The 23070-nt window shown below is 44.0% G+C and overlaps 1 protein-coding gene across 1 annotated transcript in view; it reads left to right on the top strand.

The window, feature by feature from the left end:
• Positions 1-352: 352 nt before the first annotated feature.
• LOC134451550 (deleted in malignant brain tumors 1 protein-like) overlaps positions 353-23070 on the top strand; it is a 31606-nt gene continuing 8888 nt past the window's right edge. Inside the window, exons 1-6 of the mRNA XM_063202056.1 lie at positions 353-436; positions 973-1036; positions 1329-1398; positions 2268-2579; positions 4527-4844; positions 5731-6042. Coding sequence (XP_063058126.1) covers positions 1338-1398; positions 2268-2579; positions 4527-4844; positions 5731-6042 — 1003 coding nt within the window. The 5' untranslated portion in view covers positions 353-436; positions 973-1036; positions 1329-1337. The remainder of the gene's footprint in view (positions 437-972; positions 1037-1328; positions 1399-2267; positions 2580-4526; positions 4845-5730; positions 6043-23070) is intronic.

Below are 23070 nucleotides of genomic sequence, written 5' to 3' on the forward strand. Positions count from 1 at the left end.
ATTCATTCTTGCTGAGGGAAATAATGCCATGTCTACACTTTCTGTATTATATGAAAGATAAATGTGTGCTAATGTCCAAAACATCATTGGATGCAGTTAATAGTTAGTGGAATTGGCAAATAAAATCCATGGACTTAAAAGCGTAGCCGAATCGTAGAATCACTCTTATAAATAAATTGCATTATTATTATTATTATTATTATTATTATTATTACTAACTCAGCATTGTTACAGTAACACAGGGGCAGTGGCGACTCTTCCAATGGCTACATTTGAAGTGACTGACCATTTTAAATACTTTTTGGAGGGGACTTTTTAGCCTTTCCTGAGACAAGACAGTTGCAGATGGGGACAGGAAACCAGCGGGAGTGAGAGATGTGACAATCACAAAGACAGAAACACACATGAGCAAAATGATTACCCCATCCTTTAAGAGGTGAGGAGTAATCAATTAATCATTCAATGAACTTATAATTGAATTGTATGAAATGTTATCATTAAATTGAAATTGTATTGAATTTTCATGCAAGTAATATTTTTTAAGTCTGCTGTAGTCAATGAAGTTATTCCGGACTGTGGATGGGTTACGTAACTGTCAGCAGTTGGAATGGGTAAACACATAGCATGTGGATGTCTGCTATGACTATAGTTCAGAACATTTGTATATTTGCAGTAGCTACTATTTTTGTGTGTGTGTGTGTGTGTGTGTGTGTGTGTGTGTGTGTGTGTGTGTGCGCGTGTGCGTGTGCGTGTGTGCATGTTTCAGTGTTTGTACATTATAAGACAGTTGCTGAACTTGTAGTATTACCCAAAACTAACAATGACGGCGAAAGAACAAGGTGAATGAGCAGATTTTATCTTGAATAGATTGTATCTTGTTTGCTGTGTATGGATGACATTGTTGACATGAATTTCATTGGTTTGTGGACGATCGTCCCAGTAAATATCATTCCGATGTTGCCCCTTTAAAAGATGATGGATCGCAGCAGTTGGGGAAGATCGTGGGGGCTGGAAGACAGAAGCAAATCCTGTACCGGTGGGTGACACTTGTTTTTTATGCCAATTTATGCCTCTGAGAGTGACAAAGTGTGACAAACCTGATGTCTCCTAACTTAGAACTGATTTGTTATTTCATCATTAGTCATTGTGATCTTTATTTTAATCAACATTTAATAGGTTAACCATTATGCTAGATAAGGTTTTCTTTTCAGTAACAGTTTGAACGCACCAACCGTTGAAATTCAGGGGAAGTCTGTGATCTCTGGCTGTCATTCTTGAATTGATTATTTGTTCATTGCAGTACTTGTGGTTTATTTTCCAAACATCAGTTTTAGCAGATGATGGGGGAAAAGTTCCTGTGCCTCCTTCTATTGTGTGGCATCCATGCCCACTATTCAGGTAAGACCATAAGCACACACACACACACACACACACACAAGTATGTTGATGCAAAAGTGAGTACAGCCCTATGTTAAACTCCCATCATCATGATCATGCCACTGTTGATGGCATCCACACAGCCCCAAACCATGTCACTCCCACTCCCATGCTTTTTACCACAACACATGCTTGACACTTGCCTGGTTACCACCAGACCTAATCACAAGTGAGATTGTATTTCAACTTTACACCATCTAAAGCAAATATGTTTATCTTGGTGTCATCAAATCACAGGGCATGATTCCAGTAATCCATATCCTTAGTTCGTTTGTCAGGCATGTGTTGTGGTAAAAAGTGATTTGTTCAAAGAAAAGTGCCCCATGTTAGTGACATGGTTTGGGGCTGTGTGGATGCTATCAACACAATATACTCACCATATAATGTGACTACTGAAGCGGATCATGATCCTCTCTATGGGAGTTTAACACAGGGGTGTACTCATTTTCACTTACTTACTTAGGCCCATCACTCCCAATAGACCATACACAACTTCTCTCCAGCCAACACGATTTTGGGCTGTTCTTTCTGCCTCTGCCAGTTGGTTTCCAGCCTCTTCAGTACTCATTTTTGCACCAGCATAAGTTCACAAAAATGGAAAAATATGTAATTTAAGTTATACTATTGACCTTACCTTTCTGTTGTAACATTGACAGATGTAATAAACTTGCACAGCACATTTTGGGAAAAATGTGTGTGCTTATTGAAATACCGTTAAAAAAAAACTTGTGCAACTTATTGCAATATTGGTCAAAATGTTACCTTTCAACAGGGGTGTACAGTACTCATCATTGCTGTACACTGTATATTATTTTTTTGTTCTGCTGCAGAAGCTGCAATCCGACTTGTTGGAGGTCGTAACCGATGCCAGGGGCGAGTTGAGGTTTTGCACGGTAATCGCTGGGGCACCGTGTGTGATGATGGCTGGGACCTGAATGATGCCAACGTGGTGTGCAGAATGATGGGCTGTGGCACTGCCACCCAGGCGGTCTCCAGGGCTCGCTTAGGGCGTGGCACAGGCCAGATCTGGTTGGATGATGTGGCCTGCACTGGACGAGAGACCTCATTGGCTAGCTGCCGTCACAGTGGATACGGTCGCCATAACTGCAATCATGGAGAAGATGCTGGGGTGGTGTGCAGACGTGAGTTGGTCCAATTAAACATGAAACATGACATATGGAACAGGGTTGGACTGGTATTCTGGCATACAGTGTATTTTCCCTAGTGGCCTGCTAGATATCATGGCTCGATGCTGTTTTTTGTTTCTACAGACTGGCCCAAACTTTGGAGGTTGTGACCCATTAGTTTGTCTTCAATATACAATAGAAAGTGGACTAACCCAATTAGGATATAGTACAACAGCAGGCTGTGCATGTGTGAAGGTCCGAACTAAAACTAGGTTATAATGCTTCTGCTGAGCCAGAGAAAGTGTAATAGAGGAGAAGGCTCACACTGATTGGTTCCCATTGTATCCAATAATTTCGCAGTTCCACCTAGTTGCCATCTAGTTAGCGAACGCCACAGACATCATATAGGAAGACTAGATGCGCCGTCCACGCTCCCGTCATGCAAGTCGAACGTCCGCGCATGGCGGCCATGTTAGCGCAGCCTGCTGGCTCAACCAGTTGCAGTGAGTTTTTGGTGTTGAATACTCTTCAGATGGTCATAATTCCCTCAAATTTATTACGATTTTTGAAAGGGTTTGCTTTTTTTTACAGTATAAAAAATTCCAAACGAAAGTATATGTTGATCTAGTGATGCATATTCACATTATTATTATATTATATTACATTATATTATAATAATCATAGGTCTAAAATCATGTATAATTTAATTCAAATGCACAAAGTAATCTTTTATATTTTCATTAAAATAACAAATAAACGTTCACTTGTAGTCTACATTCTACTTTGGTTTCAACAGCTCTACCTTGTGAAATGAGTCGTGACGCTAAAGCCATCCAGATAGAATTAACTTGTTGCGCTGTAGGCTACATCTCTCTTCCAGTACGTCATCTCTGTTGTCTATAATTTGATGCAATGAATATATCCATGCTGTCAACGTAATGCACAGCAATGTTTAAAATGTGTATTTGCTGTAGGTCTATCTAATTTTTTGGACAAATAGGCTAAGTGGGAAGCATAGGCCTATTACTCTCCTGGGCGTTTTACCCCAGTCTACACTTAAGTTTTAAGGAGCCCTACCATTTATAAACACGCGTCAATATTTCAGCGAAGCAACAGTATACATTTTTAAGTATCCCAACGTTTCAACTCTTCAGTTCACTTCAGGTGTAACGGAGGGTCTGTGGAGAGTTTAGGCTGCGCTAATATGGGCGACCTGTGCGGACGTGCTTGAAATACGCGATGACGTATCTAGTCTTCCTATATGATGTCTGTGGCGAACGCAGGCAAGTCCATAAGGCTAAACGCTAAAATATATTCCACTGCAATTTCCAGTCACAGACATCATACATAAAACATCCCTGTTAAGAACTATGGCTGGTATTATAGAAGAGGCTGCATTGTCAATTTTTTGGGGTGTTAGGTTTTTCCCAGCAGGGTAGAAGATTTCCAACTGTATTGGCTAGCATTCTGCTAATGTATATGGATTTGGCCTCGTAAATTCAGCTTGCTGACCCAGTATATAATAATCTAGTGCCACAAAAAAAGGACTGTTTAGGACTTTTTTAGGAGATTCTCAGGCTGAGGCAAGTCTGAGGCAGCAATAGCGAGGAACATATTGGCCATCGTGGGTAACGTGGGTTTCCGCACAAATTGTCTTTTCTTGCATGTTGCCCACACATGGTCACTCTAAAACTTCACAAACACAAGTAATAGAAATGAGACTATGAGAAGGAATTAATAATCAATGCATTTGAGTTAACGAAGCATTAAAAACATGAATTCTGTAATGCTGACTTATTTCTTCAAATGCCCGTTCAATTGTCATAATGATGCATTTAAATACATACAAAAAATATATTCCCCCACCTTTTTGGTAATGCATGGAATTTCACTTCCAATTTTCTCACTTACATACTAATTTTGACGTTATTTCATTATTCTGTCGTGTCTTCCCTTAAAAAGGATCCTCAAAAAGGATGAGGCTTGTTGGAGGTCGTTCCCGCTGCCAGGGGCGAGTTGAGATCTTGTTCCGTAATCGCTGGGGCACCGTGTGTGATGATGGCTGGGGCCTGAATGATGCCAATGTGGTGTGCAGAATCATGCGCTGTGGCGCTGCCATCCAGGCGGTCTCCGGTGCTCGATTTGGGCGTGGCACAGGCCAGATCTGGTTGGATGATGTGGCCTGCACTGGACGAGAGGCCGTATTGGCTAGATGCCGTCACCGTGGATACGGTGTCCATAACTGCAATCATGGAGAAGATGCTGGGGTGGTGTGTAGAGGTGAGTCAGTCCCAGACTTGACATCTGGTGACATCATCAACTTTCTTAAAGCTGGATTTTGACCAATTTCAACATGCAGTTGTCATGCTCACACGGCCTTTGACTTTTCAGCCATTTTTTTCGTTTTGTTTGCGACTGCATGTTGGAATTGGCTGGAATTCTCCTTTAAGCAGCATTGCTGATCTGGCAATGAGATAAGGAGAAGAGCACAACCACTACAGTATACATGTCAGTTCAGTGCTGAAAATGGTATGATCAGAATGATAATAGACACTTACTTCTGATTGGTGAGTAAGACACTATTGTTGCACTTTTGCCATTGAAAGTGCCCCATTAGTATCTCACTAACCACTAGGCCAGAACGGTCCAAGCCAGTTGTTTAGGCTCCATGTACAATGCACGCATTTTATCAGAACAAATGCATAATGTACGTATGTTGTATACTTTTTGATTTGTATAACTTCATGTTACTGTATCAAGCTTCTGAAACTTGATTTCTTTCCCCCATCAAGAACGTTCACCATGTTCACTCCCAATAGGCCATCCACAACTTTTCTCCAGCCAATACGGTTTTGGGCTGTTCTTTCTGCCTCTGCCCAGTTGGTTTCCAGCCTCTTCAGTACTCATTTTTGCACCAGCATAATTTCACAAAAATGGAAAAATATGTCATTTAAGTTATACTATTGACCTTACCTTTCTGTTGTAAGATTGACAGATGTAGTAAACTTACACAGCACATTTTGTGAAAAATGTGTGTGCTTATTGAAATATTGTTTTTAAAAAAAACATGTGTGCTTATTGCAATATTTGTCAAAATGTTACCTTTCAACAGGGGTGTACTCATTATTGCTGTACACTGTATATTACTTTTTTTGTTCTGCTGCAGAAGCTGCAATCCGACTAGTCGGAGGTTGTAACCGATGCCAGGGACGAGTTGAGGTGCTGCATGGTGGCCGCTGGGGCACCGTGTGTGACGACAGCTGGGACATGAACGATGCCAACGTGGTTTGCAGGCAGCTGCGCTGTGGATCAGCTATCGCAGCCAACACTAATGCCGGCTTTGGGCGTGGCACAGGCCAGATCTGGTTGAATGATGTGGCCTGCACTGGACGAGAGACCTCATTGGCTAGATGCCGTCACCCTGGATACGGTCGCCATAACTGCCAGCATAGCGAAGATGCTGGGGTGGTGTGTAGAGGTGAGTCTGTCCGTTTAAATTTCACATGTTGTCATGGGCTTTCTACAAAGTATTTTCAGTCTCAACTTAAAAATGTTAATTTGTTACATAAGTTTGTTTAGTTTAATTTGTTTTCTTGCGATGATCCACCTGCCTTAGCCGAGGTCTCTGTGTGTACTTCAAGTAGTTGTCTTTCACCAGTTATGTATGAGAGATGTGTTTGTCTACAAACAAAAACTAAATGCTCTTTTGTTCACGAATGGTATTCTTTGATTTGTATTTTCAGGTTCCTAAGTCATCAATAAGTAGAGCTACAAGAGTCTACACCCACATCTGTATGGAAAGCTTTTTGTGCAAAAATGCAAATGAAAACAATGAAAATGAAAAAAAAAAACTTGTAGCTAGCTTGCTTGTCTCTAAACAATGTACTTAGAACCCCTTCAGAGAGCACACTGCAGAGTACATTGGTTATGTGCCTGTGTGTGTTGGTCTGTTGGATACTTGAGAGCATTGCCGTATATTTCTGTCAATAAATCTAATTAGCATTCATTCAGTGTGTCTGGGTTTGTTTTTACTGTGTTTGCCCCACACATTTGCAAGTGGTAGCTTTTGTTCAGCTGAGGTCGTGATAATGAAAACTTTGAGATTACCAGTTTAAAAAAACAATCAAGAAAAAGGACATGATACTGCTAAAAAAAGGCTATGTGCTACACTTATGCACACTTGCACTGTACACACAAACACATGGGTGTGCACATATGGTACACACTAGCCTGATTATCATCGGCTTTCAAATCTCGTTTCGAGAAGTTACGCCGCTGAAGGTGTTGCGTCACTAAGAGGGCGTAGCCTGGCTACATACACACACTGCCATATTCTGGACACACATACATACCGTACACAACTATGCTCACACACACACACACACACACACACACACACACACACACACACACACACACACACACAGCATTATACTGTACACACCCATACGCACACAACCAGCATGCATGTTTGTGTACAGACGCATGTGCACGCCCGTGCACACACACACACACACACACATTGCACACGCAATCATGTACAGACACACACACATACTGACACACACACACTCCTGTCATAAACCTGTCTATTTGATCTTGCACGGCTGCACTGCACCGGGGACTTCCAGTCTCCCCGCGCTCCCCAGCACAGACTGAGACCACAGGCATAAATACTGGCCCTGCAGACTATATATCCCCTGCACGGGTGAATATATTTAACATTATACGGCCGCTGTCAAATCTCAGCAGATTTTTTTGTTGAGCCGGCGACAGAGGTTGACACTTTAATGAATATTCTGCTTTGGTGAAAGCAGTCATAGGCATATTTTTTTAGGGGTAGCTTTTTCTGTTTTTCTTTATGTTGTCTTTTTTAAAAGGGGGTCATTTTCAGTATCAGATTTCAGTTTACATTGGCTCCAAGGTGGACGTATGGCAGCTTGAGTGAACTCGCTGAGCCGATCAGAATCCACCTCAGCTGAACAGAAGAAAACACATCAGTGTTTCAGATGAGTCAGACACATGAAATCCGTCAGAGCAATGCAGCAAAGAAAACAATGACTAGAGCTCTTGTTGAGAGATGAAAGGCAAAATGCAAAGACACAAAATAGGTTTTATTTCGCAGTATGCCGTCAACAGCAATCAAAACCAACTGCAGTGAGCATAGTCTTTCTTGACCAGTGTTCCAGTAACCTTCACAATGACCATCCGCCTACACAGTTCAAAAAGGCAGTATGAAGAGTTGATTTAACATCTTCTAGAGTTAAATTTGTTCTCAGTGTACCGTTTAAGTACGTTTTAAATACATTTTTCTTTGTCAAAATCAGATTGATTTTAAGACAGCATCAGGGGCAGTTAGAACTAGGTGCTCTCTGACAATTCCAGTTCAAATTCATCCATCATAAAGCACTGATTCTACCAATGTATATACAATTTTAACTGGTAAACACAAGAAAAACAAATATACCGATATTGCATTTTGAACTAGAAGCACTCAGAGAGCGCAGACCTCCGCCAAGGAAGCTGCTCGATACATTTGACCATGTTACACCCTAAGTCTTTCTGCCTTGTTTTTTTGCTGTTCCCGCAATTCAATTTCTGGTCACTAGGGGGCGTCTAGATAGTGAAGAATCTTTTGAAAAGTCCTGGTTCCGGTTTGTGATCCGGATCACCACCGGAATTTAATCACTTGTTCCTTGGGTCATTTCTAACAGCTCCACAAATTTTCGTCCAAATCAGTTGATTAGTTTTCGAGTTATCCTGCTGACAGAATCTTTAAAAAAGTCCTGGTTCCGGCTCATTATCCGGATCACCACCAGAACTTAATCACTTGTTCCTTGGGTCATTATCAACAAACCCACAACGTTTTGTCCAAAAATGTTGATTAGATTTTTGAGTTATGCAGACAGACAGACAGTCAAACAGACAAACAGACAGACAAACCAACGCGACTTAAAACATTACCTCCTTGGCGGAGGTAAAAAGATCTGTTCACTTGTCTGCGGAATTCAGATGACTTTGTCCTAGGCCCGGGAAAAACTGTTAGCGGCCCTGCGCAGCCCTACCAATTTCCACCCTCACGGTGCATACACACCAACGGCGCGGACGTCCACAGTACGTCCACTTCCCGTGTCCGTTATCAGTCCGAAACGGTTAGAATGTCTGTGTGTGCATGTACTGTCAGTTCCCGCACTGTAAAACTGTCCTACTCTCAATTGAAGGTCAGAACAAAATCCATGTCCATTGCAAACAGAGGAACACATTGTTTTTTGTGTGTACAGTAAGTGAGGTGCTAGGGCACAGTGCAAAGCACTCTTCAGAGGGTTGAGATGAGACTAACTCTGAGAGGCCACTATGAGGAAGGTGTGGAGTGTAAGGCCAGATTGTGTTCACAAGTGTGCTATCTGAAATTCGAATTCAGTAGCCTGTGTATGCATACATCTTCGTTTTCGCTGGAGAACGGGCTTCTCGTGATCGTCCTCGCGGCGAACAGATCATGGAAGTGCTTTACGGGGTCGATGGACCACTGCACTCGAGAAATCATGAATGTGCTTTACGGGGTCGCTGGACCACTGCACTCGAGGAACATGAGTTAAAAGCAAATAGCGAAAATAGCGTATTGGGCAAGGTCGCTGACCATGGTGCTGAAATGACTGCCGAGGCGAGCACAAATGTTGGTTATGATTAAAAGACGGTTCGTGGGCTCGGGAGTACGGGGCTCCAACTGAGAGTTCGGACATTACCCGGACCCACGAATACTGTGCGAGCTCTGAGCGGACACCCCCATGCCGGTTATTGGGAGAGCGAACGGAACCAAGGAGGCGTGAGGGCGAAATCCTGGATAAAACAATCAAAAAGACGAAGATAGGTGGTGATAGGGGCCGATGGAGGGTACGAGCGAGAAAGCGAGTTTCTAACTTAGAGCAGGTGAGCGGGGAATAAATGCAGTGTTGATAATTGAAGGGAATGAGAATCAGGTGGGTAGGTAGGCGTGCCTGCACAAGCGCGCAGAACATGAACGAATCACAGACGAGCAGGGAATAGAGTGCAGGTGTTAATCTAGACCTGTCAAATTTCATTACGCTTCTCCCGAACTTTTGTTTTATAGCCTAAACAAAACGTGTGTTTATTGGAAGGGCCAAAGTGATTACTGTATGTATGAAGCCAGGGATGGATCTAGGCCATTGGGGGCCCTAGGTGAAATGTAAACATGGGGCCCTCAAAAGTCAAATCTGTGTTTTGGTGCTATCTTAGTGTTTTGTGTTATATATACAGTATATCTTCGATTACTTTTCAGTGTGTGTTGGGGCCAGTTGTCAGTTGTCCCAAGGAGTCAGTTGTCCCAGGCCAGAGATATGGGGGCCCAGAACTTGCTCCTCATTACATTGCATGTATTGGGCAGGGGGCCCGTTCAAATGGCCCCGTCTTCAGCACTAGTAGGTTTTCAACTCACCAGACCTTTGGATAGGAGTCCTACTTTTCCTATTGACATTGGGAAACAGACTTGTCACAGACATGTCCAAAGGATAGATGGATAACATTTTAGGCAGTAATGTTCCTCAGCAGTCCTGCAAATTCAAAAGTGTAATGGCCTGTTGGTAAACGCTGTTGGCCAGTCTTTTAGTGCGGCTCTGAAGGGACCTGTACCTTCTACCTGAGCCGTTGGAACAAATGATAGGCAGGATAGTGGCTGTCGCACAGGATGTTCTGCTCTCTCCGTAGACAGCGTGTGGTGTAGATGGTACTAATCTCCAGGAGAGGCATTCCAGTGATTTTCCCTGCTGTTTTCACCACACGCTGGAGTGCCTGATGATCTACTTTGGAGGAGCTGGAGCTTTATGTACTAAACAGAGGTTTGGTGGATTTCGGTAGGCCTACGAGAGGCGACACAGCACAGGCCTAGTTAACTGACATCTTACAGCTTGACAGTAGTTGTGTCAACGTGTGACAGACTTTGAAATGATAGTTATTTGCTTAGCTGTAGACACGCTTCCTTATGATTGGAGTATTGTATGTGAGTATGTGTGTGTGTGTGTCTGTGTCTGTGTGTGTGTGTGTGTGTGTGTGTGTGTGTGTGTGAGAGAGTGTCTGTAATACACATGTGTATGTCACGAAGATAAATGGCCTCTCTGGGGAGACTATGAGCTCAGCTGTACTGCACAGTATCTGTCTGCGTAACCTGTATCAACGTCTATGTTTGTGTATGTGTCAGCGTGTGTGTTCCCAACACGCATGTCTGAGTGTGGGTGCATGATTAACAACAGACGCGTGTGCACATGTGCGCACGTGTGTGTGTGTGTGTGTGTGTGTGTGTGTGTGTGTGTGTGTGTGTGTGTGTGTGTGTGTGTGTACTATTAGAAACAAAATCGTATCACTCACCTGTAGTTCCTCACAAGCCTACTTTCCACTCCAACTGTAAGACCAGCTGGTACCTTGCTGAAGTAACATTTTGATGAGATGTAAGGCTTACTGGACTGTATAACAATGCACCTTCTTCAGAAACCGTTTGGCGAAAGGAGAAGTCTTGCCATGAGGGCAGGGCTAGACTGGTCATCTGGCGAACAGGGCATTTCCCCGGTGGACCGGCAGTCCTCAGGGGCTGGTTCTTTTGATTTGTTTTTATTTGTATTTTTCCCGTTAATTTAAGAACCAGCCCACAATTTAGATTGGGCGGCCCATTATCAGTCTTTAATAAAGTATAGACAGTGGAAGGAGCTCATCAAAACAGTATACAGTGTAATGGGAGGTGGGGGAGGGGGTCTATGTCCGAAATGGCCGGGCTGTTTTTTGTTCCCAGCCCAGCTCTGCATGAGGGTGAGAGTGGCACACAAGTCATTAAGCAGAACGGCCTCTTGGCAGCGTTTCTTGTTTTCGTAGAGGTACAGGAGAGCAAACTCTCGCTGCCACACGAGACACCTGTGAGCTCCACCAAGTGTTGTCGTGGCAACGCGCGGCTGTTTCTCTGCTGTGAATAATTACTCGCCATAATCGCCACGGGTGAATCAACGAGTAGGCCTAGCGTTTCCCGCCCTACGCCCTGTTACAGAAGTCTTTCATTTCCACCTTTGCAGTACCTACACTGCCTGCTTTGTTCTCCACCTCAGGGGTTGTTTCAAGGTATAAAAGGGCCCTAGCCAAATACTGACTGGCCCTAGCCAAATACTGACCCCCCCCGACACATTTTGATAGGAGCATCTTTTCCCTATTATCGCGTTATTGAATTCAGTGAGGTGTGGTCACACTCTCCAAGTTGTCATTGCAGTCATTGAATTGAATACAAGTACATAACCAGCCATTACCAGGGGGCCCCTTTTCAGATGGGGCCCCCAGGCAATTGCCTAGTTTGCTTGCCTGATTGTGTCAGACCTGCTCCACCTCTGTGGAACGCAGGCACAGCAGCATTAGTAATGTATGATTGTATTGGATGTACTGTATACCTACTACGTGTGCCTTCCCGGTTCCAACAGCTTTTATTGCTTCCTTCATTCCACTGTGCTGTTGCACAGAGACCAGAATGTGTTTCCTGTCCCTGAAAGATGTCGACAACTTTGCCAAAGCACAGAAGTTGGCCTTGCTCGCACGGTGCTCGCAGAGAGAGTATTCAGTTTCAGACACGTCCAGGGCTGGCCTGGGACAACAAAACGGCCCGGGCATTTTTGCCTCAGACCGGCCCCACATACCGATAATTAGCGGAGCGCCGCCATTAAATTGACGTAACTAATGTCTTCTAACGGAAAAAATCCTCTCTTTCAGGTACCAAAAAACTCCACTATACGTGCAGTGATCGCACGTTCAATTGTTTATGTAAAATGAATCTATGAATTGGTCATGTAAGCTGGCAGAAAACCTGGAAGTTGAGAGAAGAGAGCCCCTAACAGATGGGGATGAACTGCCCTTATCTGCACCCTTCAGTCAAGTCAGCTCCTTGGACACACACAAAGAGAGGGGGGCACATACTTATTCTAATGTTAGGCACATACTGTAGACATTCACTATTGGGTTTGGAGCGTCTTGCTTCAGATAGTGGTTTAAAAAGGTTTGCAATGTACAGTCTGGGAGGCAAAAATAGTTAACTTCTGCCTCAACAGTCTGGCTTGACAAGACAAGAACAGAGGGATAAATTATTAACTACAAATAATACAATACTTAAACTTAATATTCAAATGTATATTTATTGGTATTCAGTTGTAAAGAAATCCTGCACACTGTCCATTCCTACAACAAACTTTTTCTGAAGAAGTTCAGATCACCGAAATGTTGTATTAAAGTTTGTTGGTGGAATGGACAGTGTTCAGGATTTCTTTACACTTGAATGACAACCCCACCAGCCCAACCACAGAGGTGTGTTCTTGAAATATTTATTTGGTAGTAACAATAATATGCTTAGTGGCTACTCACTGGCTACTCTACAGAATCACAGACAGCACCATTCCACCACAAAGACAGCAATTAGCACATGCCTGTGAATATTTTGGCCTTAAAAATGAGCAGAATGTACAGGAGGAATATAAAATGAAGTCTCAGGAATTAACCATAAAGTTTACCATTAATCTCCATTTAGCCTATCATAACAAATCTATATATTTATCACATGGACTATAGAGCATATACTTACAAATCTTCATTGGTACACATTCAACTTGGAAAAGGAAAACCAAAAGAATGAAATACAGTGCATTGTCTCTGAGACTTTGTCTTCCTCAGGATAGGCCTATACAAGCACACATCTGCTTCTATGTGTTAGTGTTGTCGTAATGTACATGGCAACTGAATATCCTGCATACCACTGGAAAGAGGAGAATGTAAGCTTTCGAATGGTACCCCACATGTGCCAGTTCACAGCCATGATGTCTATACAAACATGCATCAAAGAGTGTGTGTGGGGAAAACGATGTTTTGTTGAACTGCTATTTGCGATTTCATTCGTTATTACGCGTTTTTTTCGGGGCTAGAGTCTATTATATCTGAGGGGGCTCCTGGGCTGGCATATCATATTTCTGGCAAATGCCACCCCCTGCCACCCATTAGAACCGCCCTGGCCGAGGGCCGTCAACATGACACCGTGGGCCGCCGGTCTCTTTTGTAAAAAAAAAAAAAAAAAAAAAAAAAAAAAATTTTTTTTTTTTTTTTTTTTTTTTTTTTTAAAGAGGGGCATCGGCCCTCGAGGGGCGTCGGCCCACCGGGAAAATGCCCGGTATGCCATACTGCCAGTCCACCCCTGGACACGTCCCTTGGCATCCGTCCTCCATCACTGCGAGTTGCTGTGTCAGATCCCTCCCAGACTTCAGCATATAGAGAATAATAATGAAGAAACTGATGCCAGACTGTGGAAGAGGAACTGCAGATATCGTATCTGAGATACGTGGCTGAAGAATCACATGTACTGTGACTTATTGTCACTTGTATGCTTATGTCTTACTAGGAGCCTTGTTAGGAGTAAGCCTAAGCCTAAATAAAACACATTAGGCTACCGACAGACTCTACCAAGTGTTAGGTATCTGACCACGGATGATGAGTGATGGTTAGATGATAATAAATAATGATTTCTCAAAATAATCTGAAATCAATCCTGGTAACAGGTCTCTGCTATTGGAGAACAACAATATAATGCACATGTATACATATTAAATATTGCAATTAAAACAGAAGCGTAAGCACATGTGAAAGTAACCCTGCCGGTTTGAAAAATAGGCGAAGGGACTGGAGTGATGGTGGTGGGGGTGACCTGTAATGACAAGCACCAATCAACAGAGGGCAGTCATGCCTAAAAAGACAGCTGATCCCTGGCTCCTTACCACCCATGCTTCAGGCAACAATTGTATTAGTTTCCATGCCAACCATGTGTCCATTTGTTGAAATAAATTACTGTTAAATAGAAAATTATTATTGAATATTAAGTTACTATTTCTGCATATACCTCGTATAACATGTGACCCGATTAAAAAAAAAACAAAAAAAAACAAATCGCTGGGCCAAGAAAAAGGAGGATTTTAATGCAGAGTGAATCATTTTGTTCAATATTTTTTTCAGTACAATGCACTGAACAATTGGTTGCTTTTTAATGTAGAGTGAATGTGTGTGTGTGTGTGTGTGTGTGTGTGTGTGTGTGTGTGTGTGTGTGTGTGTGTGTGTGTGTGTGTGTGTGTGTGTGTGTGTGTGTGTGTGTGGTGCATGGCAGACAGACAGATCTGAGATCTGTAAGCTGGTCTGTGCCACACAGACAGGTCTGTAAGTGGATGCATGCCAGACAACAGGTCTGAGGTCTGTATGCTGGTCTGTGCCAGAGAGACAGGTCTGAGGCCTGTAAAGGGGTGTGTGCCAGACAACAGGTCTATAGCAGGTCTGTAACAGAGCCATACAGAGAGGCGAGTCGGGCAATCTCCACTGTGTCCTATGGCAGACTTCCGCATTAGCAAAATTAGCAGTTTAGCGTCTCAGAACTGCTTAAGTGTTGCGAATGTTAGTGCCTAGAAGTGGGCGTAGCACACAGCAAATGCGATGCGATGCAATGCAGGGAATATGACAAGACTTGCTGTTCGTAGTAATAACTTCAGATAAACATCACAGATGGTAAAACTTGTGTGATTATCATCACCGAGACAGTTGATAGTTTACATATTTGTGGTGATTACCCCACAGTATAGTTCGTTAGTCCTTATTTTTGGCTGTTAATGTGGTGGTTCTATGTTGAGTCTATGGAAAGACAGCCGCTTTAGGCACGGACTTATCTTGTTGAAAGGCGGGGCTGCAATTTAATTCCTGGTCCTGCAATCGCGCAACTCTGGTCTGTAAGGTGGTGCCAGACAGACAGGTCTCAGGCCTGTAAAGTGGTGCATGGAACATAAACAGGTCTCAGTTAAGACAGACAGGCTTGGGGCCTCTAAGGTGCTGTATGCCGCACAAACAGGTCAATAGCAGATCTGTAAGGTGATTTGCCCCACACCGATAGGTCTGAGGTCTGTTAGGTGATGGGTTCCAGAGAGAGACAGATCTGCGAGTTGGTGTGTGGCAGATAGACAGGTCTGTAAGGGGTTGCCAAACAGACAGCCCTGAGGTCAGAAAGACAGGTTTGTATCAGGTCTGTAAGGTGATGTGTACCAGGCAGGGAAGCGGACAGAGGGGGACAAAGTGGTCAGTTGTCACGGGCCCAGGTAAAGAGGGAGCCCAGTAATGAGTCCATTACATTATACTGTATATGTATTTGGGGGGGGGGCTTTCAGAAGACTTTGTCCCGGGCCCTGGAAAACCTGCCAGTGGTCTTGGCACCAGGCAGGTGTGAGGTCTGTTAGGTGATGCGTGCTGGGAGCGGTGGCACAGATATGAAGTGGAGTGTAAAATATGTGATCGCTGATACTCATAGCTGGACTGGCCATAGGGCATACAGGGCATTTGCCCAGTGGACTGTTGATGATTTTGGCCTGGTTTATGCAATGGTGTCAGTCCTCATGCTGCTACAGAAAACCTCTCTTAGTCAGATTTAAATGTTAATTTTGGCTGTTTGGTGTCCAAAAACTGATGTTAGATTACTAAAAATGTTGTTACAGGCTTCATTGTCTCTTTCAATGCCTGGCGGACCGGTCTTGGTTGAAAATGCCCGGTCTAATTTTTCATCCCAGGTCAGCCCTGCTGCTACTCCCTCGCTACGCTGCCATCCTTACCCAAGACCCCTATCTGCTCCCCCACACACCCACTCACTCATGGACCAGACAGGCCGGCCATCTAAACTCCTCTCCACATGAGGTCAGAGAGAGGAAGAGAAGAAGAAAAGAAAAGAATGTTCACCATGAGAGAGAGAGAGAGAGAGAGAGAGAGAGAGAGAGAGAGAGAGAGAGAGAGAGAGAGAGACTGCACAGACAGAGCAGAGGCACAGATAAGCAGACACACAAGAATGAGTGAGTGGCCTATATATTTGATATGACTGTGGGGAAGGGAAAACAAATTGGACAGACTTTGGTATTACAGGTCTAGAGATCCAGCAATCACCTGGGATTGATCAGCTGTTCCCTGAGTTGATCGTGTGTGTGTGTGTGTGTGTGTGTGTGTGTGTGTGTGTGTGTGTGTGTGTGTGTGTGTGTGTGTGTGTGTGTGTGTGTGTGTGTGTGTGTGTGTGTGTGTGTGTGTGTGTGTGTGTGTGTCAGCGTGCGTGTGTGTGTCAGCGTGTGTGTGCGTGCCAATGCATGCATGTGTGCATATGTGTGTGATCATCTTCCGCATGGGCTGGTAAATAGGCAAAGGAGACTGGGCTTGTATAAGTGTCCTGGATGACTATGTGCTGCTGCGATTGACACTCTGGCCTCCCGCCCCCGCCCCTGCCCGAGACTCCTCTGATCAATACTGCTGTTTATGCTAATGCACACTCTCAGCTCTTCACATGACACCTAGACTCTGTTACATAGACTGACACATTTAAACCCACGCACAAATCATACACACATGCATTCTCTCACCCACACACACATGCTCTCTCTTTCTGTAACGGTTACAAGCATTGTTTTCAAGTGTTTTTCATGCAAAGGGTTTTGATACTTTTATAATGGTTTTATTTGGTTATTGTATTTATGTATATGTATACTTACCTGTGTTTTAAGAGCGAACTTTTATTTTGACAACCTCAAGTGCGTGCGTGTGACGTAACACCCTAACGTGGCCAGCTAAACTTCAGAAAGACATTAGCACTTCAAGGATCGGCTACAGTAGATCAATGCTCCGTTAAAGTTGTCAATGAGGACGATTTATACAACTTCAAGCCTGTGTAGGACACTGACCAAAGTCACCAAGGACTTTACTTTCTCTCAGTTAAGGCACGCAGCCAACGAGGTTTGTTTTTGTTGTCATTTTGTTAATTCATTTTTAACGGTCTGGTTGTGTAGCGTTTTAGCTGCCGCCATTTTAATACTGTGTACTGTATTGTGTGTTTTAGTTTTCACGGTTTTGGGAGGTCTAAGAAGATGACTTGAGGAAATAAAACCTGTAGAAGAAAACCTGCATCTCATCGTGCTTTGAGAGGAGTAACACACACTCTCTCTCTCTCTCTCTCTCTCTCTCTCTCTCTCTCTCTCTCTCTCTCTCATACACACACACACACACACACACACACACACACACACACACACACACACACACACACACACACACACACACACACACACACACACACACACACACAGGGCCGGTTCTAGTCACTTTGGCACTTTGGTGCCCTAGACCAGTGTTGCCCAACCTTTTTTGTCATGCGTACCCCCAATGTCATTTTGCCATATGATAAGTAACCCCCTCACTCATGCTCTATATCTGTTCCTACATCCTAATGTGACCAGTGTTGGGAGTAACTCGTTACAAAAGTAACTAATTACTAATGGGATGCATCCCATTCGCACGAGACAGGAACACGGCAGGGTAGGCTATCCGACGGGGGGGGGTGAGTACATTGCACCTCCCTCACTTTTGTTCAACTAAACATCACTAAAATTGAAATAAATCAATTTGAAATAAAATATTATAGGCCTCTTGGCTCATTAATGCTTATTATATTTCATTGTAGCTTCAGCTGTAGCCTACTTATAAAGCCTCAACTCCACTATCGTCCTTGGCATTGTTCAACAACGTTTATGACAAAATCTGGCGCATGTGGGGGGTTTGGGGGGTCGGACATAAAAAAAAAGAAATTGAAAAAAAATTGTATATAAAAAAAAAAATCAGACCGGACGATGACCAAACCTGACAACCAACCGGAACCGAACTTTTATTTTTTTTTTTTACTTTTTTTTTTTTTTTTTTACTTTTATTTTTCTTAGGCCTTATTGTATGTGGGTAAGACGCAATTCCTGAAAATGTTGGTTTTCAGTCTGCAGGCTTCCAAAACGACTTGTGGATGGCAGGTGAAAGTCATGCCACCTCATAGATTTGCACTGTAGATTGCCAAATCCTTATTTCCAGTCATTTTGGCTTAAGTAACTAAAAGTAATGCAAAAGTAGTGTAATGCCTTACTTTTAAAAAAAAATGTTGTACTGTAAGGCATTACTTTTAAATGACAGTAACATGTAATAAGTAGTGCATTACAGTTTTTGAGTAACTTTCCCAACAGTGAATGTTACCATGCCATATATTTGGTGGCATTAAATGTTTTCCAAGTACCCCCTGCAGTGTGCTCGCGTACCCCTAGTGGTACACGTACCCCTGGTTGGGAACCACTGCCCTAGACGAGCACTCCTCTTTCCTTTTTGTAGAATTAGAAACTGGCATTTTAAACATAGTGTCATGCATCTGATCGAGTACAGCTGATCTAGTACATGTATATGTACTGAGAGCCCATAAATAATTGTTGTCAATGTCAATGTCATTCCCTGCACAAACATACGCACGCACGCACGCACGCACGCACGCACGCACACACACACGCACACACGCACACACACAAACACAAACACACAGCTTGTCCTTCAGCAACTGAAAATTCTATAAATTGTTTGTGTCCCCTCTCACAAATAATTCTGATTTTATTGTGAGTGGGCAGGAAGTAAACATCCTTCAGGTCCATGCAAACAGATCCACTCACTTTTCACAGTAATCAAAAGCATGCCAGACCCACGGTAAATGCCTCAACAACATTTTCCTCTGAACTCTTTGTCATCATGATTGAGTAAATGAGTCACTCTTGATTGGAATACACAGCACTGTCCATATACAGTACATAACTGTCCATAACGGTCCACTCCACTATATCTCTGAACCATAATCTCTCACCACCCTCCTCTCCTTCCCAGAGGTATAAATATGTGTGTGTGTGTGTGTGTGTGTGTGTGTGTGTGTGTGTGTGTGTGTGTGTGTGTGTGTGTGTGTGTGTGTGTGTGTGTGTGTGTCTGTGTGTGAGTGTGTGTGTTCATGTGAGCAGTGGCCTCGGCTGTCTAAATTTGGAAGCAGACATGTACCCGTAGAGTGGGGGGCCAGTTCCCGGCACTGTGAGCGCGAGTGCCAGGGCTGGACCCGGATGAAAAACTAGGCCGGGCATTTTTTAAAATATATATATACAGTGTATATATATATTTTTTAAAGTATTTTTTGATGCTTTTCAGCCTTAATTGGTTTTTGTGAGACAGGATAGTGGAGGAGAGACAGGAAACAAACTGGGAGAGAGAGAAGGGGGAAGGACCGGCAAAGGACCGGGCATCGAACCCGGGTCGGCCGAGTGGTAAACGTGTGCCCTACCATATCAGCCACGGTAGAGCCATATACAGTATATTTTATAGGGCTTCTTTGGCCTTTATGTTTGTCAGGACAGTGGAGGAGAGACAGGAAAAGAGTGGGGAGAGAAAGACGGGGAAGGATCTGCAAATGACACGGGCCGGAATCAAGCCCAGGTCACTGGGGCAGCAACCCAGCGCCCCTACTGCCAGGCCACGGCAGGGCAAGGCCAGGAATTTTTAACCAGGACCATTGAGAGAGACAACGAAGCCTTTGACAAAATTTCAGTCACCTAGCATGAGCTTATTTCGAGCCTAACAGCAAAAATGCTTAATTGATATCCGACTGTCTCAAAGAGGCCTGCTGTAGCGGCATGAGGACTGATGCCATTGAGTAGCCTGATAAACCAGACTAAATGTGGATGTCTAATTTAGTCTGGCCTCGATGCATAATACATCCTAAGATTGTTGATGAGAACAACCTTCCCTCAAAACCCTGCCCGCTTTGATTCAAAACACATCTTTGCGTTGTAATTGGTTTGCCAGATTCATGGCATTCTGGCTTCATTGAATGATTATGCGAGGCCAGACCCACCCGTAGACAAAACATTTTGCCGTCCAGCGGGTGGCGCTGGTTCACCAGGCTAGCCATTGAGGGGAGGGCCAGGCCTACTATAATTCATCAACAGTCCACTGGGAAAATGCCCTGTGTGCCATATGACCAATCCAGCCGTGGCGAGTGCAAGTGTCTGCTCTGCTCTATGCTGCTCGTCAGAAGTCCTGTCATCTCGGTGCTTAGGATGTCGTGGTGATTCTCACATGGGGCGTTTGTGGATTGTTGGACTGTGCCAAATTCCTGGGATGAGGCATGTGTGTATGCATATCGCGTGCAGAGAAGTGTAAATCCATGAGGGTGACACGGCCCTTTTACCGCTTGTCTGGTGCAAGGAGAGAGAGAGAGAGAGAGAGAGAGAGAGAGAGAGAGAGAGGAAGTGTTATTGAGAGGTGCTTCAGTGGGACACATTACGTTATGCATCGGAAGTATGACTCACCCTTCAGAATGGAATGCTCTGGTCTGATTGGCTGACGTGGTTGGGGTCATAACTTTGTATAACTTTTGAGAAGTGGATTATCAGTGGCTGCCACAGATCATTACAATTGACCCTTGGCATTTCGCCGGTGACATGCATGCACATGCACACGCACGGACGCACGCACGGACGCACACGCACGCACACACACACACACACACACACACACACACACACACACACACACACACACACACACACACACACACACACACACACACACACACTATGTCCATTATTTGATTCCACATTACAAGTGAACACCAATAGGAACCATATCTGCTGAATAATCAGACAACTATTTTGGCCAATAAAAACATCCTGTTTTAGGAATGCATCTCTTCCAGATGAACATGTTTCCTACGTATAACTGCCGATATGGAGCAGTATTTATCAGCTATCTCTCTGGCCCTTCTTTTTCTTAATCCACTAAGGTCAGACCACCAGCCTATGCACATGGCCTAGAGTCCACACACACACACACACACACACACACACACACACACACACACACACACACACACACACACACACACACACACACACACACACACACACACACACACACACACACACACACACACACGTATGCATGCATGCACCACACACACAGGCATAGAAGGAGAGAGAGAGAGAGAGAGAGAGAGAGAGAGAGAGAGAGAGAGAGAGAGAGAGAGAGAGAGAGATAACCTTGACAAAATAAAGTATCCTTTAGGATGGCCTCCTTGACAATGAATCCAAAGCGCTATTTTTAAAACGGCAACAAGGTTGTGTGATTTGGCCTGCGTTCCCATAGCATAGCATGGCAGACAGAAATAGTCATGAGTCAGACTCCTCAAACAGCCAAGAATAGCAGCACAGGCCATCGCAATGATGATAAGGAGTTATAGTTTGACAACAAATGATAGCACTCAGGCACACACACGCACACACACATGCACGCAGTCACAAGTATAAACACCTACACGTACTTGGTCGCACGCACACACACACACACACACACACACACACACACACACACACACACACACACACACACACACACACACACACACACACACACACACACACACACACACACACACACACACACACACACACACACAATCACACACAGTATCCCTCTTGAAACCTGTTGAAAGTAGGCCTAGCCAGCCAGATTTTAAAATAGCATTCCAGAGTAAGCCTCCTCTGTTTACGAGCGAATATACTTACCTAAACTGTCCTAACCAAAACAATCCCTGAATCCATTGGAAAGACAGAGCTCCAGAGAGGGCTATAAATAGACAGTGTTTTGATGGCCTGATAACTGTGTAATATGTGAGCCCATTAAAAAGAACATGGAGGCTTTTATTCCATTGAAACTTAGCTCAGTTTACAAAGGGCCGACCCTCTCATGAGAAATTTGTTTCTAAAATGTGAAAGATTTCCACAGCCCACCAACCTTTAAATCACAACTCTATGCGAGAGCCACTGTTTTTTTTTTTACCAAAAGGAGACTCCTGTCACATCAAATAACATTCAACTGCCTGGTTGTACCCCATCTAAAATTCGGGCCAAAACTGTTATCAAAACAAATATCGGGGATATTTTTAGGAACTTTCACAGTAAATCTACAGCATCATCATGGCCCACACTTACCACCTTATCACTTATCAAACTTGGTTCACGTTAGACCATTAAAACCCCATAAAGACTTTATGCTGCTTGTCTCAGCCTCAGCCAAGTTTACAAAGGCCCGACACATTCACGACCAATTGGTCTCTAGGTGATTTGACATACCCCATCCACATGTGTGATTGGATTTGTCAAGGATGTTGGTCAGGTCAGGACATGACAGAATGCTAAAGCCAGCCTGCCTCCCGCCATCATGTCCTCGCTGGCATTTTGATCTGATCCAGGACCAGTCTTTTTAGTTTGATGACAAAACACAGAGAAAGTAATGAGTGGAATGAATGAATGGGTGTTGGGAAATCCTGACCCCAAGTCAGCAGTGTCCGCAGCAAGGCCCAGAACAAAGTCATCGGAAAAGGGCCCTGTATCCAATACATACATTGTAATTGGGACCTAATTCTGGGCCCCCTATCTCCCCGGGCCCGGCCGGGACAATATACCCCTTTGCCCCCCCTACCAGCGGGCCTGGTCCGCAGTACCAGGCAGCCAGAGCCAGACAAGGCCCACTCACACTTACCGTTAGCGTGTGAGTGTGTACATGAGGCACAGCTGTGTAGGAG

The sequence above is a fragment of the Engraulis encrasicolus genome, chromosome 6 (genome assembly GCF_034702125.1).
Source record: "Engraulis encrasicolus isolate BLACKSEA-1 chromosome 6, IST_EnEncr_1.0, whole genome shotgun sequence".
Lineage (NCBI taxonomy): Eukaryota > Metazoa > Chordata > Actinopteri > Clupeiformes > Engraulidae > Engraulis > Engraulis encrasicolus.